The sequence below is a fragment of the Poecilia latipinna genome, unplaced genomic scaffold, assembly GCF_001443285.1.
Source record: "Poecilia latipinna isolate Pla-1442-1.1 unplaced genomic scaffold, P_latipinna-1.0 Scaffold481, whole genome shotgun sequence".
NCBI lineage: Eukaryota > Metazoa > Chordata > Actinopteri > Cyprinodontiformes > Poeciliidae > Poecilia > Poecilia latipinna.
In genome coordinates this window covers 246,727-261,766 of record NW_015113097.1, presented here as the reverse complement: position 1 = coordinate 261,766, position 15,040 = coordinate 246,727, and the positions used below count along the sequence as shown (strand labels likewise).

The window sequence follows — 15,040 nt, the reverse complement described above, 5'->3', positions numbered from 1 at the left end:
TTTTTTTTTTTTTTTAAACATGATTACAGAAAAACATGAAAAAGTTCAAGGTAGTGGAATACTTCTGCAAAGCACTGCATGATGAGAAAACTATGAACAATGTAGTTCAAAGACCTAAATGAAAATCACACAAAACAAATGACTTCCTTTCAGTGGGGTTGTTCAACATCCCTACAAAAATTCGCATGCAACCTTATGGAGACACACACACACACACACACACACACAGCAGCAGCAGCCTCCGTCATTGTGCTCACATGCACTTGCATGGTACACTTCCTGTTTGCCTTGAGCCGCAAGTGCTTGTGAAGCGCAGAGCAGTCAGAAAAGCGGCGGATTGAGAGCATAACGGGCTGATCCCTCTCTGGTTTGACCCGAAACTTCTCGGCTCGGCCCGGCCCAGGATGTGGCTCTTTGAGGCTGGTGAGTTGTGCAGCGGGCGGGTGAGTGAATGAATGGAAGCGACGCCGATAAGGACACACTTTTTGCGCGGACTTATTTGATTCTTCAACTACACGCAGACGGCGATGGAGGCTGGACAGTGAACAGGTAAGGTGATGAATTTGTGTCGCAACGGTTGAATGAAAAATGACAGCTTGTGTTTAATATCGAGCAGGATTTAAGTTTGGCTTCTGATTGCACACGATTTTGTCGCAAAAAAAATATATATATTTATATATTCTTAATTGTTGGCTGCAGTCATCTCATTCTGTCTCATTAAGAAGTTTTTAACAGCCAGCGCTCCTCTGCTGTTTACTGTCAAAACATTACGTGCCACTAAAAGCCGCGTTGTTATGGGGAAACGCAGAAGCCCCCCTAAGTGCTACAACAATTTTAGAGACTTCTGCTTTTCTCCATTTATGATTCACACTTATCAAAGAGAGGAAGTCGAGGTGATGTAGAAAAAAAGAAGCACGTGTAAGTTCATTGCCCGGAAGTTCTTGCGTGGCTTACCTGCAACAGGAAAGAGGAGCTGATGGGTGTCACAAGTGGGCATTTCTGAAAAAAAAAAAAAAATTGTGACGATTGTCTTGTACCTTCCTGTTGCTGGGTAGCGTCAACTATCTGATATGTTTCACTGTTTGGGACATCAGTTAGGCTTGCACTGACCGGCCACTTCATGAGGTTACACCTGTTTGAATTACCTTGTTGCCACATATGTTGAGTCAGACAATATTGTGGCAGGAAACTTGGGGACAGTAAATGCAAGCGCCGGGAATGAAGAAGAGTGGATATTTCTTCCATCCAAGGAGGATTCTTTGAGATTGCGACAGTGCATGCATCGATTGCTGGGATGACTTTGGTGAAAATATAATTATTGTAGTGAAAAACAACACTACGGTAATTAGGACTGACTGCTTACTCTTTATATGCCTTAGCCTTCCAGGAGGACTTGCTATTTTTCAATATCAAGAGTATTCTAAAGGGAAGGAACTCTCTAACTCTGGTCCTCAAGAGTCTGATGTCCTCTATGTTTTTGGATGTATGGTTCCAGAAAAAGGAATTGCTTCGTCTGAATTGGTCTGCAAGTGGAAGAGAGGAAGATCTGTGGGTAGGTTGTTCATGAGTGATGACATGGTGGAGCAGAAGATGAATGCATGAATTTTGGTTGTTTGGGCTGTTGTAGTCTATAAGGGGGAAATGCTAAAAATCCCCTCATATGTATCCCTTCTGAGCTACAGTTCCTCTCTTGAAAAGTCATTGTTGAAAATTTGGACACAGACCACAGAATCAGACCGAGAACATGAGGTACCAATAAGAACGGTTTTTATTTGTTGTTGTTGTTTGTGACAGAAAACGCAACAAACTAGGAAAGCTTACTGCCATTGGACTTCAGTTGTAACGTGTCTGGCACCATGGAAGTGCTTGTAAAGCTTAAAAGTTTACCGAGGTGGTTAAACATGTGAGAACCACAGCTTTAGATGTTTTCCTTCTTCAACAAATGGGAGGCTCATTGACAGGCCTCTGTAGAACTTGATACATTTGCCTAGGAGTTAATTAAACTGTATATAACATGTACTAGAGCTTGAAGCCACTAGTATATACCTGCTTTTCATTGAGCTGGCCATTTTTCATGTGTGCGGAATGAAACAATGCAAGACACTATTCGATTGAGAAGAGGTGAAGGGAGAGCTTTCTTGGATAAAACACTTTGAAATCTAGCTATAATTAATACTGTGTTGTCGAATACTCATTTTTTTCAAAATCCACATAACTGAGCTGTTTCATCTTCCCAAGCTGGTTCACAATGTGGCACAGCAGCAGCATTGCTGACACATAAACACTTAGCCTGTCCGGTTCTATGCAGAAATGTTCTCCATAATCCTTCTGATGATCTATTTGTCTTAGATGTACCGAAGTAGAGGCTCATCTAATAGCTCCAGGTCACTGGTTGTTGGACAGCCCTGCTCTAATGTCTATAGGAAATTTAAAAAGGTCAGTGAAGCTCATGTGTGTGCAATAACAAAGAATTAAACATGCAGAATAGCATAAATCAACATTTTCCATTTAAATCTCCTCTACTGCCTGTTCTACCCTTTGTCACTAATGAAATGATGCCTGGTGGGTGGTACCAACACCCACGACTCCAGTAATACATCTCTGTTGGTTAATAAAGCTACAGGTCACTATGACTCATAATGAATTGAATACTCTTTGACAACAATTAACTGAGATAATTTAGAGAGGAAATAATTTTGTCTCTTATTTGAGTATGATCCAGAGAGAACTGGTCACAGTCCATGGTAACCTGCCTTGTTGACTGCAGTTGATCAACAAATAAATTCTGATTCAAAATGATCAGGAATGGATCGAGGCTGCTTTGTATACATTTGCATGAGGCAGATCCCTGTTTGCACTTACTAAACCATTAGGGTACTTTTTAAACAAAGTTCCCCCCAACATGTTGGCTATATGTTGCTCTCGCCTTAATGTAGATGGATACTGTTGATATAGAATCAATCCTGTGCAGAAGGGTATTTTTGTCATCAGCATAAAATGTTGATATTGTGACACCCCTCATTCTGACACATCACTTTATTGTTTTTTTGCTGCGGAAATCTGGTGAAATTCATGCAGCTAATCAAGCCAATGCAGGAAAGTAGACTCACATTAATAGATTTTGTAACTGTCCTCTACCATTCCTTCAGATCTCCGTTGAAGGACCTTGTTACCTGTTATTGACTGAGCTCTGAATAATGTGTTTGACGTTGATGTTGGTGAAAGGCCAGCTGGCATTGATTGAGTGTCACGAAACTTGTTCAAAAAGAGGTCGTTAAAGACATACAGTACGAACTTCCAAATAAATGTCAGAATGTGGTAAGCTGTTTGAGAGAACATGTTGGTCAACCATGCTACATTTCTGTGTCCTAGTTTAACCGCAGTTTAGACAAACAACTTTCTCATCACTGTGGTTAAATGCGTAACAAGTCTCAGTACAAGACTTTACCATAATGTCCTCAAAAGTACAAAGCTGCAAGTTACAGGAAGGGATTCTAAGAATTTTCTGAATTACACAATCAGCTTGAGTACAACCATCTCCCCCTGTTGAGAAATAAAAACTGTAGGAGTCCCCTTGAGGCAGGACAGACAACGTTGCCATAAATCCTGTTTGCATGGAGGAGATTTTGACACAGTCTGCGCGCTTCTTTTTCTTTTTTTCACCACAGATATCAGATTAGGCGAAGGAAGGAGGTTGCCACACCGATCCGACTGAGGTGAAGGCAGCATCCAAGTGCGGCACCGTGTTATTCACATAAATGCTTCCTGTTTGTCTCTACAACTGTGGTATCGGTGAAATCTTTCACGCTCACCTTTACGATGCATACTGCTGTGGTCGGCGCCTCCGTATGTGTGAACATGTGCATCTGTGCACATGCACTATGTACATCTGCTGCTATTAAAGAAAAGAATAAGCGGCGATGGAAGCGTACTAAATTTTTCTCCCGCATCACACCGAAACCACGATCATGTGTCTTTCTGACACGATTGTGTTTCTGCCATTTGTTTCATTTGTAAAGCTTATGCATATGTAGAGGACAGGTTATCAATCCTGTTTTTCCCTCTGTCCTGTTTGGGATTAGGCAGCGTTACTCAATATTCCTGGACATAACATTTGCATTAACATTTTCATGTGTTTATCAGTGATTATAGAGGAAGTAAAGACGTGTTATACAGTGCAGCTTTCTGTTCTCAGTTAAACAAGCACTCTTTATTGTCTGAGCTGTAAGTACAGAAGTGCTTTCACTGTAAAAGGAGAGACCTCTGCACACTTTCACATCCTTTGTTAGAAAATAAGCTTGACTCAAAGAAATATGGTAAGTTTATTTAAAGAAAACAACCTGCTTAAAACCGTTTCAGCATTTTTTTTAACGTTTAGCCTAAATAAAAATACCTCTCAAAAGCTTTTTTTAAGCTCTCGAGGAAAATGCATAGATTACAGACAAGGTTAAAGATTACGGGTCGAGTTCAATGGTCTGTCCACTACTATTAACACTGGCTACTGTCTTAAATAAATAATTCTTCCTGTAGAATAACACACTTTAAAAAGTGTGGCAAGCAATCTTGACGGATTGATATCCCATGATATTTGCTTCTCTAAACTTCATTGTTGATGTCTTCTTCGCATCGTCTTCACTCTGTATATTACATATCCTGGTTGACTGTATTGATTCCAGGAATCAAAACACTTGCTTGTGTATTATGTGCATAATTTTACATTCAGTTCATAAGACGAGGCTGTTTATAAAATTGGTTTTAATGTGAGCAAGTTGAAATTTCAGCAACATTTTGAGAAAAAACACACAATGTTTGTTTTCATAAATACAGTGAAGGTTACACCAATCATATCCGTGGGAATTAATTCAGTCCAGATTTGATGAATACATATACATTGGATTACTCTAAGGTAGTGTTGGTATGAATAAAAATGCTTTAAAAGAAACTTTTTTGTTGTATTATCGCAAGCTGAGGACATAATTTAAAATTTAATACTGTGTTTTAAAGAAGAACTATTCATTGTGGAATAGAGCTGCACAATAGATTAAACTGGAATTAATATGCATTGCGAGTATATGCAATGTTATAATCACTAAGGAGTGCTTGAATGCAATGTTTGGAATGATACTACATTATTTTATTAGTGTCATTCATTAAAGATCTGCGTATGTGTACAAGTTTCAGACACTGGAGGCTGCAATCAGTTCTCTCACCTTCATTTTCAGGGTTAATAATAACCAGACGAGGTGATGGCAGTGGAGCAGCTCTTTATTAGACATACCTCACCGGGATGCAAAATGTTGTGTGTTTTAATGCTGTGGTATCTCATTGCAGTTTTCCAGTGCATTTGTTTGTAGCATCGAAATGCTCCTTTCCCTTTAAGACGCCGTTCACGCAGTGACGAGACTAGGTTTATCTGCGGAAACGAGTACCAGAGTGTAAAAATGTAAAGCGGCAGTTTCTTGTTTCATTGTGTACATGCGAGGCACGTCTTTTTTGAAGTTATGACATCTGAGCTCCATCTCTCTCTGTTTACTGGATGGATGGTTCATTCTCATAACAAAAATGGCGCTGTTTGCTGTTTTTTTGCATTGTTTTGTAGCAGTGTTACAGTGCCACCTGTTGGCCCGGAATACCTACTACATTTTTCTTTTTAACGAAAATTGACCTTGTTGATCTCTGTCTTTCAATCCCTTTACTCCATTCCAGTTAATGAAAATTCCCACAGTTAGTTGTTATACAGGAGGGAAGCCTTTAATTACAGACAGGCTTTGGAGTTGGACTGGGTTTGTTTCCTAAAGCTGTAGGAAGCCAGTTCACATCAAGCAGAGTGAGAAAGGGGGTTTAAGAGCTCTGAGGGCCGACAGCGGAAAAAAAAAAAAAGGCAGCGACACTTACTGTATAAAGATCTTGTCCTTCTAGGTCTGTGGGAGCATATCTAAGAGTGCGATCACACTGCAACAATAGAGAAGCACCTGCTTCCCCAGCAAAGCAGGGAAGTGGTCTTCCTGTTAGGAAGCAGTTGGTAATGGCATCAGTGGGAGATGTGGGAAGTCGCTTGTGAGGAGATGCAAGAAGAAGAACGACAGAATCACACCGGCTGGAAAAGTTCAGTTAGTCTGGAAAATAAATTTCCTAATTGTTATAGAGCACAAGAGAGTCATTTAGAGACTTTACACTCATGCTCTCCTATTCGATGTGGGACTGTGTAACGGAGGATCCAGAAAGGATCTCACGTTTGCATTCCCGCCTTTTATTCCTTTGTTGCGTTTTTATTCATGGCTGTAAGAGTGCGGTCAGCATTTTTGGCTGAATGGCAGACAAATTGTGATCTCCAACAATACCAGGCTGCTACAGATTTGTTGGTCACATGGATCAGTTCTACGTTGTGAACCCACCATGTCTGTAACATCATTAATAGACCTAATAACAAAAAGCAATAACGTCAAACAATCCCTTGCAAAAACTCCATTGTCTTGATGTAAATCGTGTGAAATTGGGCCAACATTGAGTTTTACACCCTTTATACCCTTGCACATGTACTATACCAAACAAGGATCACATTAAGACAGTGCACTTTTCAATCTTCAATCCAATACGCATAGTATTTGCAAAATGGACGCAACATTAACTGGACCCATTGGTCGTAATTGCAACTGGACCAGATGTTTCAATTTGGTTTGGACCCATGTAAACATACTTTTGTAGATACCAGCATAACACAGGAAAATAAGAAGCAGAGTGAAAGGAGCTCAGAGAAATCCCAGTAATTTGAAAAGAAAATCTCCAACTCTAATCTTTGTTAACCTTTTTCTTAGGTTTTATTGGCTCTAGTGGCCTTTATTTGTTAGTTAGTTGACAGGAAAGTGGGTAATGAGAGACAGGAAAGACATGCGGCAAAGGTCGCCAGGCCGGGAATCGAACCTGGGACAGCCGCGTCAAGGACTGAGGCCTCCATATGTGGGCTGTGCTTAACCCCTGCACCACCGCAGCACACCCTAATCTATGTTAACTGTAAGGGGTTTGTGCTGCCTTGGATTTGCATTGAACTTTAGTAATTTTGCTTCATCTCTATTCAGCTCTGCTCGAACAGAGATGAAGCAAAAAGGTGGATTTAAATCCACTACTATTAAATTCCCTCTTCTTTCAACACTCGACCAAATACCTCGTCTTGTTTACGTAATGCGATGTCGAAACGGATGGCTTTGATTGATTTGGCAGGCGTTTGCATCTGTGAGGTGAAAAAAAAAAAAGTGGATATCGAGGCCAAGCATCTCCCATTTACCCAATGCCAAGAGCAATATTAAGAAATTAATTTCAAAATCACAGTCCGTTCCACAGTTTTGCAATGCCCCTGGTAAACCTTAGCGAAATCTGTCACATCACAGGCAACTACATGTTTTTGTCTGACTTCTGCAGAGTGTAGCTTGTAAAAAAGTGGAAGTGAGCTTGTTGATTGTCAGGGACGTGCATCGTACATCCTCTTATGAAACGCCACAGACTCATACATTTGTAGCACCAAACTCTGTAAACAACCTTGTGATGACAGTGCTGTTTAGTCACCGATCCAGGTCATGTTCAGTAGAATGGGTGTTTTCGCTTTGAAAGTGACTAACAAAGACTTTGACTACTAATATGTCAATTATGTTTTGTTTTTTTTATCTGTTTGAGAAAGCGTTCAAAGAAGTTACATGAAAAAAAAAAACTTAGTTTACCCAGAATCATACTTTGGTGACTGTACTTTCACTACCCCATTCAAATCCTTGTCATCTTCATTATTTTTACATGTCCTCATTGAACCCCATCCTGGATGCAGGAGTCAGTAGAGCTGTAACTTATTAGTTCCTTCCACTCTCACCGGGCTCGTGTCCAGCTCCGTCCTGCCCTGACAATGACCGGAGCCCACAGCAGAAGTGTCCGCCACGCTCGGCCGGTAGGCGCTGCTCAGAGCCATCCGGGATGAATCTCAGACACAATACAACTCAGGGAGGAGGGACAGCGCAGAAAAAGTGCTGCTTTTCCATGCTGTTTACATACACCGTTGATGGTATTGTTGCTGAACAGTTTTAAGGTAGGGGAAAAAAAGAAAGAAAAAGAAATAAAGAGTGCCGAGGGTGGGATAGTGTCGTTTCGGCTCTTGCGGCCTCTTGAACTTGAATTAGCAGACACTTCCTGTCCTGCTTCTGCATTGAGGTCTGTGGCTGGGATGGTTTTTACAGTACAGCAATAATCATTGTGTGAGAAACTAAAGACAGCTTCTGTAGAACGTCAGGCGTTATAATTAGGAATTACAGAGAATTTCAAACATGGCCCATTGTACACATTACAATTTTAGATTCATTATCAGAATGGGGAAGAGTGTTTAAAACGGGATCCATCTGAGCAACCATGAATTTGACATGGTTGTTAGAGGTTGATAAGCAAAGACAGTTTCACTGCTGTCTGATTCAGCTTTGTGTTCTTCAGCTGTTTGACATATGTTAATAGTTCACAATAGCTACACAGTGAGTGCAAAGCTCTTAATTTTATTCCAGATGAACCGATCCGAACCTCGTGGTTTATTTTAGATCTTTGGTTTAGTTACACTTTGCCCCATAAAAACTGTTAGAATGTTAGGATTTCTGTTTAAGAAATATAATAGAACAACAGAATACTAAATATTTTTTCTACCCTTTTTTATTTTTTATAAAATAAAAAATAAAAATAAAATACCCTTTTTATAAAAATATTTTATTTATAAAAATAAAATACCCTTTTTTATTTTTCCTGTCCATGTCAAGAGATTTAGGTTAAAAAAAAAAGTCCAAATGATGACGGAGTTCACATTTCAAACTCTTTTTCTTATTATTTTAGCAGTTAGCATGGGTAATATATTTAGCAATTAAAAACAAGGTTGTAAGGGAATATAGAACTTTACTTGATATCAAAAGGTTCCTAAAAAAATCCATTCTACAAACATTTACAAATCTAATTATTCCAGAACAAAAACCTTGAGATAAAACGGAGCACATTCTCCTTTCTAGTGAGAAAGTCTCACTGTCTTGCAGTCTGAATGAACCGCAAACATCAGCTGCCATGATGCAGACAAAAAAACAGTTTGGTTTTTGATTGGTTCTTGCATCTCTCTGATTCTGCTGACTTTATTTTAAACATCTGACTAAAACTGAAAATGACATGCATAAATCCCCATGCTGTCGAAATAAACATCTCACCACAGATTGTTCTTGTTAGCGTTGGTGGTCCTTTCACTGTTACTTAATATTTCTTATTTGGAGTTTGAGGTATAGTAATTGAAGTACGAACATTTAATAATATCTGCATGGCAACTTGTGCATAAATGTGCCATACAAAGGAGAAGAATGTTTTAAATGAATCTGTTGCAATCTTACAAAACCAGAAGAAGGAGAATTAGAAGATCGCAGGGAACAAAATAACATGACAAGTACGAGATAGAATGATAGAAGATATTATTAGAAGTGGTAATGTCCTCCAGGATCCGACACAGGAGCAGTTAGCAACAGTCAGCATCACGTGACTGTTGTTCAAAGACGTGACACGGAACCACATCTGAGCCCTGTTTGGGTCGTTACCTTCAGATGACTTTTTTAATGTCCCTTCCTTGTTGACTTAAAAGTCCAAGCTTAAATATTAAACACAAAGTTTTCCATTTGGACCCAACAGGCAAATACTACCAACCCACAATTTTTGCACCTCTAATATAAGCCACCAATCTCTTTTGGCTATGTCAACACATTCACCTGCTGGACGTTTTCTAGTGGGACAGGGTTGTGCTTTATCTCTAGGTTTTGTTTGTATCAAGGTTTTGAAAGTAATACTTGACATATGTTTAATTACTGGAGTCTTTACTTCGACATGTACACATGAAACATGGAATTGGTGAGGTGATTTTTGGATTTTAAAGTGGAACCAGTACGTTCCCTAATGGTGCACGCCATTTGGACATCAATGATGAAATTTCTGTGTTCAGAAAAAGACAATTGTTCTGCTAATCGTAGTTAATATGGTTGTTTTTTTTGGAGGGGGGGTTTACCAAAAAAGAAAAAAAAAAAAAACAACTTTTCTGATTTGTAACAAAAACTAACTGTAATCTTATCTCATTTTCACTTTTTTTAATGTTAACGTTGTTAGTCAAGATATGTTTTAGTGTTTTGTGAATGAAAGCAGGACGCAATATTACAATTTATTTTATTGTTTGTTTGTTTTTTTTTGTTTTTAGAATTTGTGCAAATGGGTTTTAATGGCACTAGTGGCCTTTAGTTAAAAGTAGCTGGACAGGAAAAAGGGCAGAAAGAGAAAAGGGAAGACATGCAGCAATTGGCCCGTGGGCGGGAATTGAACCGTGTTCAACTGCATTGAGGACTGTAGCTTCTCCATACGGTGCACCTGCTCTACACTGAGCCATTGGACATAATGCAGTTGTTTTTTTTTTTTTGTTTTTTTTATTATTTGCTTGGATTTGTAAGGTGTTTGTGCGCAGATGATGAGAATCTGGCCGATCTCTTTCTGTTTTCAGTTTTACTTGCCAGTTGATTGATCTGTTTTTCTCATATGATGATGTGCAGCATTTCACCAGAGGCCAACCTGCTTTGGCGTAGCGTGTATGTAATGGTTTCATCTGGTCGAGTGGGAGTGTGTACCTCGTGTGAGTAATTCATTAACAGTTTTCATTTTCCAGTCACGCTTTATGTCCTTTTCATGTAGCGTGGGGAATTTGTCAGTGTCAGGGGAAATTTTGAGAGCACAGCTTGCCACAATTGTTTTTGAAGTGATCACTCATCTCTAAATCTGTCTCTGTGTGTCTTCACTCTGGCAACTGGTGCTATAAGTGTGATTTCTAACTTAGATTAAGAAAGAAAAATTAGACAGAGTCATTCTCAAAACAGAGAAGGATTTTTTTTTTATTATTTGTCAAAAATAGAAAAATAAAAAACAGATGAGTTGTTTCACTTCTATAATCCAATGCTTTTAAAAGAATTTCTTCTGGCTTAAGGAAGTTTTTGTTCTGCTTCTTAGTTCTGGGCAATTTTTTAGAGTATTTATATAGAATGCATTGCTTTGGGAAAGTTTCTATGAGTCACCAGAAGAGTTAAAAATATACAGAAAAGTCACCAAATGCATCATTGGGTCTCTTACTCTTCAATTTAGAGCGGTGGATGTTAATCAAAAGGGCAGTAAAATCTACTTTTCTGACCTCTGTGTCATGCTATAATTTTTTTTTCCTCATCCAAAACATACCTGGCATGTTACTTTGATTCTTTCATGCATGTTGGAAAAAATCCTTTAATTTCAGCTGTTTGCAAACGCTTTGCAGAGCGAGCGACGCTTTTAGTGAAAAGGCTCCTCCTCGGACCTGAAGTTTCCAGGCTTCTGCCTCACAGACCAGATTGCGACTCAGTCAGCTCCTTCAGACTAGCCAGCAGCAATTGGCAAACACCTGGTGGAACTGCACATCTGCCGAGCTCTTTAAACCATCTACTTCTCGGTGAAACAGTGGTTAAAATGTTGCCAAAGGAGCGACGTTGCATGTTGTGATGCCCAATTTCAAGGCCTTATAGTACACAGTCAAATTTCTTCTAAGTCATATTTGATTTATACAGAATTTTTTAACAACTGAAAGTGACATAGTTACTTGATGGTGTCTTTATAAAATGACAGTCCCTTTAAAAATTTTCCGATAGTTTAACGACAGTTCACTTGTGTAATCACCACACAGATCAAATCCAAACTACATACATGTTTATGTATATTCATAAATAGAACGGAATCAGAATTTTTATTTTTTTTTTTAAATCAGCTACGCAAGCCTATAAGATAAGGATCAGGTTTAAACAACAACATATTGGCACCATGTCCTCTTAGACTTTCTGTCAGGCTTTAATTTCTAAAATCTAGTAATTCTCTATGACTTTGTTCAGACCTTGCACTGCTGGTTCAGTAACGAGAGGCCAAGAGGAAGTCTCAAGTAGGTGTGGATTTTAATAATTTGTGGGCATTTGTGGTTGATAAACCCTATAAATAATATGGGTTATTAACGACTAAGTTTGCTGCAGCCTTAAAGAAGCCTAATGTTGGCTTTTAGTGACGCTATAATTAAAGACATTTAAATACAGGCCTGAAAAAAATTATTTCCTTTATTTGCTTGTGACTTAAATATTTACTGACAGTCATTTTTATCTTGTATTACTGTTAAGCTACTGCTTTATTTGTCCAAATATCTCTATTGTGACCTTGAACAGACAAACACTGGTTCAGTGAAGTGAGCTATGATCTTAAAAATGCAATAGGAATTCCTAAAAAAAAATCTTGTATTTTTCACTGTAATCTATCATTTCAACATATCACACTCTACTTGCCATAGATTTCTGGTAAAAATTAGACGTTTAACTTTGGTAACTTACTACTCTTTTCAATGACTTTGAAGATCTTCTATTGATCACAAACAAATATTTAATACATTTTTGTGCCTGATCTGGCTAAAGGTCAACGTGAATCGAAGGGAATTCATGCAAAACGAAACCCCTCCTGTTGCCACGAAATAAGTGGGCACTCGCGGTCTTCTAACAAACGTCTGTTTTTACCCGACGTCTGTTCTCCCCTTAGGCATATGGGTTGGTGTTTTTGGTTTGGATTTTGAAAGGTTGCAGCCGTCGAGCTGCCGCATTAAAGCCTCTGCTTATGGTTTCAGAGAGATGAGCAAGATTGAGAAATCACTGTTTCATATATAATGAGACGTGTTCATAACAGAACTGAAACAAGTTGCCACACCTGGGATTTCCTCAGTTGGTGCATAGAAAAACAGACAGATGTAGTGATGGAATAAAAAGCAGAAAAAAAAAAGTGAAGTTCATCACAGATGTGAGCCTTTGACGCTTTGGAAGTATATACAGTTTCTCCAATATTTAGCAACGATTCACTTCTTTATTATTATTTTTTTTTTATGTACAACACTCTTTCATTTTAATCTTTTTAAAAGGCATAAAATAAGTTGCAGTAAGTTCAGCCACTACACTTGAAAAGCTCAAATAAGTCAATTTAAAGCTATTTGGATTGCATTGGGACGATGTGGCCTTGGTAACTATAGCAACGAAACTTTTTAAAAAAAAAAAAAAAAAACAATACATGTTTTCTCTTCCTCTCACTGAGAAATAAGACTTTATGGTTTGTGTATCATCACGGCCTCATTTTCATCTTTACCGGGTGCTGTGCCTTTATGCAAAGCGCTGACGATAGCACAGGACCGTGTCCATGAAAAGAGAGAGGCTGTTTTTATTAAGGTGACACGATCGATGACTGCGGCGACGTTTACCAGATAATATTCCACTGAAAACATGAGTGGGCTTGGCGCTATTTATTTTGTTGGTTAGTAAACGGCACTTCTCATGCTTCTCCGCAGTACCTGAGCGGTGAAGATGCAGCACACCACATGCACAGAGGACCGCATCCAGCATGCCCTGGACCGCTGTCTGGACGGGCTGAGACAGAGTCCCACCGCGGCGCACCACTGGAACGGTAAGAATCCAGGCACTAATAAATGTTTGTCTGTTCCTGTAATGGAAACCACATTGTGACTCTCAAGACCCTTTAGATTTTTTTTTTTTAAAAAGTAACTTGATTTCAGTTTTTTCTGAGAGATTGTTGAAATATGTAAAGCTACACGTGAAGGTTTGTGCAGTTGCACCTGGGCAATGCATGGGCTTGAAACGGGAGAACAAAAAGCGGCAAATTGACCTGTAACCAAGATGCATCTCCACCCACGCATGTCTTTGTTTTGCTATCTATGAAACTTGTGTCCTTACATTTAAATTTAAAGGCAAAATAGGGAAATTTAAATCTTAATGTCATATTTGGGGAATTGAGTGTGATTTCTCTTGGAAAACAAATCCCAGATAGGCAAATATTATGTGAATAATTTTATAGAAAAATCCAAAAATCAGTGAATCTGCGATATTGACCTATTAAAAAGTGGGATCCACTGTACTGAAGAGATGACCTCTTACATAGAAAAAACTAAATATTGACATTTTTTGGCCTGCCGCCTTTCACTTTCATATCACAGAGGAAGAAATATTCATCACGTTGTAAACTGAGCTGCCCATAGAAAACAATCAGAATATGTGTGGATTAAAATTTTTATAAAACTAAAATATTAACAAGATCTTATTTATGACCCAAGATCTGATAAAAGTAGAACAGCATGATTTTTCTTGTCAAAGTGATGCCTTACATGAAGGCCTATGTAGCTGCTGTCAGCCTGACTTTTTTTAGTACAGTGTTGTCTATTTCTATGGGCCCCAGAAATGAGGGCAAGGTGGTTTAAGCTTGACTGTGTATTTATGTCTTGGCGTCTTATTTTTAAACATGCAAGAATATCGTTCCTAATTCTGGAGCAATATTCTAAGAGCGGATATGTTAATTGAAAATCAACAATTTTTAGCCGTTTGTGTGGTGGAGTGTGTGATTCTCGGCAGAACAAAGCAACAGTGACATCGTAGGTAACGTGAGTAAACAAAGCAGCTTTTATATGCTTTCAGTGGTAAAGTTGGCATCTTCTCCATCGCTTATGGCCGACATGCTGTATGAAACGATGCTTCTCAAATAGCTGAAGTACCGCAATGGATATTTGGAGTGCCAAGAAATTAATATTGATATTTCAGATGAAATATTCACAATATATGAGCAAGTTTTCTAGAATGTAAAAGCAGAAAGAGCCGAAACGGATGATCTGTCAAGCACTTTGAACTTGGCTTAGCTGGAAACGCAAAAGACGAGTGACGAGGAGAAAACGAGGAGAATTTTCCACATGAACTGAAGGAACTGACGACCTTCAGCTGCTTCTGCTGCGTTTCACTTACCGCTGAGGTCGGGACTTTGAGCTAGGAGTAAATTAAAACCCATGCTGTTTTAACCCCAGTTTAAACTCTAAAAAAACAGTTTGGTTTTAGAACTGATCTTTAGTGAACAGCAGTGTTGTGTTCAAGACCACCTAACCCGAGACCAAGACAAGACCAAGACCAGAGTGTAT

General features: G+C 38.8%; 1 protein-coding gene across 4 annotated transcripts in view; it reads left to right on the top strand.

The window, feature by feature from the left end:
• Window positions 1-213: 213 nt before the first annotated feature.
• pik3r5 (phosphoinositide-3-kinase, regulatory subunit 5) overlaps window positions 214-15,040 on the top strand; it is a 39,433-nt gene continuing 24,606 nt past the window's right edge. For 2 of the 4 annotated variants that reach the window (XM_015039749.1, XM_015039746.1), the window contains exons 1-2: window positions 214-549; window positions 13,412-13,527. In XM_015039749.1, coding sequence (XP_014895235.1) covers window positions 13,428-13,527 — 100 coding nt within the window. In that variant the 5' untranslated portion in view covers window positions 214-549; window positions 13,412-13,427. Of the gene's footprint in view, window positions 550-1,078; window positions 1,553-13,408; window positions 13,528-15,040 lie in introns of those variants that run through there. The other 2 variants (XM_015039747.1, XM_015039748.1) reach the window with 2 other exon arrangements.